Source organism: Pteropus vampyrus, unplaced genomic scaffold (genome assembly GCF_000151845.1).
Source record: "Pteropus vampyrus isolate Shadow unplaced genomic scaffold, Pvam_2.0 Scaffold224, whole genome shotgun sequence".
Lineage (NCBI taxonomy): Eukaryota > Metazoa > Chordata > Mammalia > Chiroptera > Pteropodidae > Pteropus > Pteropus vampyrus.
Window position 1 is genome coordinate 290,304 of NW_011889005.1, and position 6,374 is coordinate 296,677.

Here is a 6,374-nt window from a genome sequence, read left to right on the forward strand (position 1 = left end):
GAAGTCAGACTGGGGCTGGCGGCCACCACGGGGGTCCGCTGGTTCCCCAGCCCGGCTCTGCCGCTGAGTGCATTTTGCTTACTAGTTACAGGCCTCAGGCAGTTTATTTGACTTCTCCGAACCCCAGGTCCCTCACCTGTAAAAGAACAGCCATATGGCCTCTCTCACAAAGACGACGGGAGGGCGAAACAGGAAGCGTTTGCAGAGCGCAGGTGTGGGGCCAGCCGTAGGGACGCTGGCTGCGTGGCAGCGCGAGGGCCCCTGGGGTTGTTGCTCCGTTTGACTTAACAGCAGCTGAGACAAGTGGCTTCGGATTTCTTGTCTGCACTCTGATAACAGCCCCTCCCTCATGGGGTCGTCCTACCGGCTGACTTAGATAACACAGACATAGTAAGTAATTTTTTTTTTTTTTTGCATCAGCTCAGGATATAAACAAAGAAGTGGATGAAATGGGATCTCATTCGGGGAGCCCCGGCAGAGTGCCTGGCAAGGCAGGGGCTCTGTAAATGTCAGTCCTCTCTTCTGGCAGGAAGTGAGTCAGGCTTGGGGGTGGCCGTGCTGGCTTCCAGCCCCACCTGCCGTGGAGAGGGAGACAAGAACGCCTGGAGATCCTTGGGCTGCTGACATTTTCATTGTTAAGAGATGAAGATCGAAATCACTCCAAGCTCAGACCAAGCACCGGGATCTGAAAGGAGACTGTTTACTTTTAAGGCGATTGTCCTAAATGTCAAAGAGGCAGTGTGCTATTCCCTGTCACTTCTTTTCACTGAGATTGTGCTGTGGCCTGCAGACAGTGTGCTGGCTTTATAGATTTCAAAGCAGTCGAAGTAATTGCACGCAAAAAATATTGGAACAAATGCTCTTCTCCTCGGAACCTATTTTTTTCTGCTCTACAGTGACATGTGGCCGTTCAGAGGCATTAGCTCACCCCACCCCCCACCCCCGACACACCCCGGGGAGGCAGCCAGGAGTGTTATTAGGTGGCCTTCCTCACCAGAGACCTGCTGATGTGGCACAGCCATCTGGGGGAGGAGGGAGCGGGGCTCGATGCTCCAGTGAGAATTGTGGGGTCCTGGGCCTGGAAGACCCTCATAGATTGACTCCCCCCATCCTTCACTTCCCGGATGAACAAGCCGAGAGCAGAGGGGGCGTGATCTGCGGCAGGCACAGACGGGAGATGACAGGCCAGAAGCAGAGCCAACGCTGACCGACTGCCAAAGACTTATCTCACTGCATAATGCATTCTTTTAGAGGAACTGAAATGTTCTTTGTTTAATAACATTTTACTGAAATACATTTGTTAACACAGTAAATGCAGAGCCAAAAATAGGTGACAGTTAAGAGAGATCGAAACCTTTGAATGTTACTTTCAGGGTTAGCCCGTAAAAGGTATTTTTTGTACGTTGCATATTATGAGTGTTTTCATGACCTCAGTAATGACAGTGATGACGTTGGTGATGGCGATGATGGTTGTGGTGATGTCATACGACATGATGACAGTGAAGATGATGGCGAGGATGATGTAGTGATGATGACGATGGTGATAGCGGTTGTGGTGATGATGATGGCGATGACGGTGGTGATGGTGATGTTGATGACGATAGTGACGATGAGAATGGTGGCTAATGTTTATTGAGAGCTAACAGTGAGCTCTTCACCAGCCTCAGCACTTTATAGATTTTGGGTCACTTAATCTTTACGACAACCCCATGACAAAGATACTGTTACTATTATTTCTCTTTTCCAAGTAAGGAAACAGAGTTGAAGCACCTTGCCTGGTGACACGTAGTGAATGAAAAAATTAGGGTTTATGTACAAAATAATGTAAAATAATTTTGGTAACCAGTATTTATTGAGCTCTTACTGTGTTTTGAGTTCCATGCTAAGTGTTTTCCATGTATTATTTGATTTTATTCTCCCAACATTTTACAAGGTGGGCAATCACTGTTTTCTCTATTTTGTGTATTAAGAAAACTACAGCTCAGAGTTTAAGTGACCCGCCCAAGGTCCCACAGCTAGAAAGGCTGACAGCGAGGAGCCTGTGGACAGAGACCGTCTTCCTGCTCAGCCCACTGTGCGGTGTGCCCCGCCCGCCGCCACTCAGCCCCTCCCCCGACCTCGGCCACTCTGCAGTGCCCACAGTCACTGTCAGGCTGCGCCTTCCTCAGCCTGTAACACCCCACTTTCTCTTACCCGATCCCCTCTCTTCATCCCGAACCTTCTGGTCCACCCTACAGTGTGTCCAGAGGGGCCCTTCTGATATCTGGGGTCACACATCCTTCCACTGGTTTCCAGAGCCTGTAGCTCAGTCCGCGTTCAAGGGTGGACATGCCAGGCTCTCAGTGAGGTGGGCAACTCCTGTCTCCCCAGCCCCATTTTCCACTGCCCGCCGCCGGCACCTCACAACCAGATTAAGCCCCTCCATCAGCGGCTCCTCACCCAGGACCCGATGCTCTCTGTTGACACCATACCTGGCCTGCAGCGTGAACGTGACGAGACGAGAGATTGGTGAAGAATGAGTGAACGAATGCAGGAACGCATGGCGGACGAACGCGCACGTGCAGACTTCTTTCTCTGGCGGCGGAGCTCGATCCAAACCCCACTCACTCGCTCACTTTCCTCTCGCCAGGGCAGCAGAGGAGAGCGCGGTGCGGGCGGCGCGGCGGGACAGAAGGGCGAGCAGGTAACGCGTCTGCGGCGCCCTCGGCCCGGAGGAGCACCGCGCCCTGTCGCTGCTTCGCGCTTGTATGTTTTTTAATCACGTGTTCCTGGTCCCCATCTCGATGCCCCTGGTTCGTTGTCACATTCCCATCCGCAGTCGTCTGAGGAGCCTGCCTTTTCTGTTTTTTCTTTTGGACCCTTCGGCTTTTAGTGCTTTTTGTTCACTAAAATGGTAGTCATTCCCTGCGAAATGTCCCCTTCTCTCTTCCCGCCCTGCCACTGTTTCTGAACTAGCTGTCCCATGACTCGCGTAGCCAGTGGCGTGCTTTCCAGCGCCCAGCCGCCCTTGCCGGGCCGCTTCTCCAGAGGCGCTGGAGGACGGTGCCGGCGATGACACGCCGCTCTGTCCGTGGTGCTGACCACCGCTTCCCCGTCGGCTCCGGCCGATGCTGCCCGCTCAGCTCCTCGGCCCCCAGCCAGTTTTCTGCCGTTTGAAAGGGCTGCTCTGCTTCTGCTTTGCTGCCGTCGGTCTGGTCTTCTCCCTGCGTTTCCCTTCTCTCTCTCCCCCTGCCCTCCCCTGTACTCCTCACCCTCCTGTGCGCTTCTCACTCAGTCCTCCTCGTCAACGACCCATGCCCCGCACCGCCCCAGGCCCCGAGATACAGGACGGTGAGGAGCAAGTCCCGTGAGAGGGCGCAGGACTGGGGGGGAGTCACCCAGAGGCGGTCAGGGGCTGCGCGCGCGGGCTGACCGGCGTTGCGGCCGCAGCTCCCTCTGCTCGGAACAGCAGAATGAGCTTGGATTCTTCTGATAAGGATGAGTTGTCAGAGGCAGTGTCATCTACAGTGGATGTGATAGCTCGCGTGGTGAGAGATGGAGGGAGAGGGCAGGGAAGTCATATCCTTCGTGGTGTTTTGTTTAACTTTTTAACATTACTGTACTAAATGAGATGTCATTTTTATCCATTTTACACAATAACTTGTTTAGCTCTTTCTAAAAACACATGGACTCCTCCACGCACGGAGACAGTGCTCTCCTTTAAATAACCAGTATTGCCATCGTGTGGTCGCCATGGTTCAGCTAGCTGAAAGTCTTCCATTAGGGGCTTACACAGTGTGTGTCTGCATTTGTTTCTACGTTTTCACTATGGGACACTCCAAACATACATAAAAGTAGAGAGTATAATAAAAAAAAACCCCTCGGTACCCGTCGCCCAGCTGCGATATGTTTCAGCCATGACGGCCACCCTCGTTTCCATTATACCCTCAACCACCTCCCACACCTTCTTCTTTCACAGTGTTTTGAAGCAAATCCACCTGCAGGATAGATTAGTTTTTGCAAATATTGTCAGATACTTCCTCAACCCATTGAAGCACCAGAGAGAGAGAGAGAGAGAGAGAGAGAGAGTCTTTTTGTTGTGTTTTCCTCCAAAACTGTTATTTGAGTTAAGAAATAAATTCTGGATTATCGTCTGAAATATGGTAGTTGCACAGATTTGAGAAGCTTTTTATGAGTCTTTTTAAAGAATTGCCTCTTGTGTTTTCTAGGGCCATCCTGGAGTTCCAGGTTTCATGGGGCCCCCAGGGAGCCCTGGGCCACCTGTAAGTAATTATCTTTAACCCCCTCCTCTGATTTTATTTAAAAACGGTCTATTCATGAATACTTTCATATTAGCATGACTTCAGCTTCCCCGTGCAACCTAAGAGCTGAAGGACTTTGACCACGGTTGTCGGTTGAACCTCGTACCCCACCCCCTCCACACCCCTGTAGTTCCAAAGCCTGAAAGACATCTCTGGTGAAAATGAATCCTTGTTTCCTTTTTGTTGGAAACTGCTGTAACGTCGATCTCTGTGACACCTGGAGGAATTGGCCCCTGGCTTTTTATCCTCCCGCTAGATGATGGGTCTGGGACTGAGAAGCAGTTATAATCAGAAGCCAGCTTGTCCTTCTCCGGCCGATGCAGGCTCTCAGTTCACGTGCGCATGTTCACTGAGCTTCTGCTTTGTGTCATGCTTTGTACTGTGGATTGCCCTTGGGGACAGATGCTGAGTCGGCCGCCCATTCAGGTTCAACAGTCAGTCCTGCAAAAGCAACTCAAGACCACGACATTAACCCTTAGGGTCATTTGTCTCTTTTCGAGTGTTTAGAATATTCCAGGCCCTGTCCAAGGTACCAAGGGATATAGATACCAAACAGACAAGGCTTCTCTCAGGGGTTATTTTCTGGCGTTCAGTCAACATCTTTCTTCCAGATAAAACCTTTACCCTGTTCCCAGTCCGCAGCAGGGAATTTAATTCCAGCTTAGCTAGATTCTAGAGTCTAGGATGCCAGAAGCTACCGGCAGATTTACGTAGAAGAACCCAGGTTCGGAGTGGAAAGAATTTGGTTAGGTTTAGACGAGATGTGTCATCTTCCCCTGCAGCATCCCAGGTGCACGAAAGCATGAAACGTAGGTTATTTTTTTAAGTATTATCGTTACCCCTTTATTACATGCACGTTTACTGGGTCTTTACCTAGTGGAAGAGGTGGGGCCCGATCAGACTGCACCCCGTTCCCAGGATGCGTCCTGTGTGGGAAATTTGCACCTCTTCTCCAGCTGCGTCACGTTTTCTCGACGCGGCCATTTCTGTGTCCTGAAAACTTTTCCGGCACCTGATCCAACATCAGCACTCAGTAAATGCGTGTAAAACAACTGAACGAAGGCGGCTGGAAAGTCCCAGGAGTGCACCCTGAGAGCTTGCTTACTCGTTGCCCACTGTTTAGCTGTCATTCGCGGTCTTGGGCTGGCCCGTAGGCACACACGGGGGAAGACGCTGCCGTCGGAGCTTACGGTAGTTGGGAGACGTGGCGCGTGCCTGGTGCTGGCCCGCTCTTCCTGTGCATCACCTTAATTGTCTCAGAGATTCAAGTGAAGTAGGTGGCATCTCCGTCTCCATTTTGTGAAGGGACTGAGTGCAGAGGAGTAAAATAAGTTGCCTGAGACCATGTGGCTGGTCACCAGAGAATCGGGACATGGGCCCAGGCTCTTTGGCCCTAAGGGGAGGCGCTCCTAGCGACACCCTCCGTTCCGTGCCAAGCACATCGTAAGCACTGCCCCTCACGATGGTGTGGGCAGCGTCACTTTCTAGGTAATGAAACTGAAGCTTAGAGACCTTATACCACTTGACCGAAGCTAGTGAGAAGCAACACACTAATTAGTCTAAAGAACCCCTGTCTTCGTCACCCAGTTGGCCCAGCTTCTAAACCATTCATTTATTCAAGAAATATTTCCTATCCACTGTCTCCAAGACACTGTCTTAGTTCCCACCGAATAAGTCAGTAAACGACAAGAAAGGCGCTCTGAGGGGCCAGAGACTTGCACTTTTGGACCTGGTAGGCAGACGTGTCCCACTGAGGAGCTGACAGCTGAGGCACGGTGTAGAGGAGGGCAGGACAGGAACGTGGGGAGTGAGACTGAACTTCCCTTCCAGTCATCCATTTATGCATCTCTTCATCCCCGAGTCGACACGGCAATTCTTTCGTATCTCCCTGGAAGATAAAGCCAGTTGTTCATTTCCTGCCTTTTGTCCTGAAATTCCTGATGTTCGTTGAAAATGCCCCCTCCGAAGTGAGACCGTCTACCGCTGTCTCAGGGATGACCGCCTGGTAAATACTTCGGTCCTTCCTGAGATGTGGCTGTGTCCTCCCAGCACCTTTATATTCCCAGAGACTAG

At 51.4% G+C, this 6,374-nt stretch overlaps 1 protein-coding gene across 1 annotated transcript in view; it reads left to right on the forward strand.

The window, feature by feature from the left end:
• The window catches only part of COL22A1 (collagen type XXII alpha 1 chain), a 191,307-nt gene that overhangs the window by 159,592 nt on the left and 25,341 nt on the right, over nucleotides 1-6,374 (forward strand). The window contains exons 41-42 of the mRNA XM_011373400.1: nucleotides 2,630-2,683; nucleotides 4,209-4,262. Of these exons, the coding sequence (XP_011371702.1) occupies nucleotides 2,630-2,683; nucleotides 4,209-4,262 (108 nt within the window). The remainder of the gene's footprint in view (nucleotides 1-2,629; nucleotides 2,684-4,208; nucleotides 4,263-6,374) is intronic.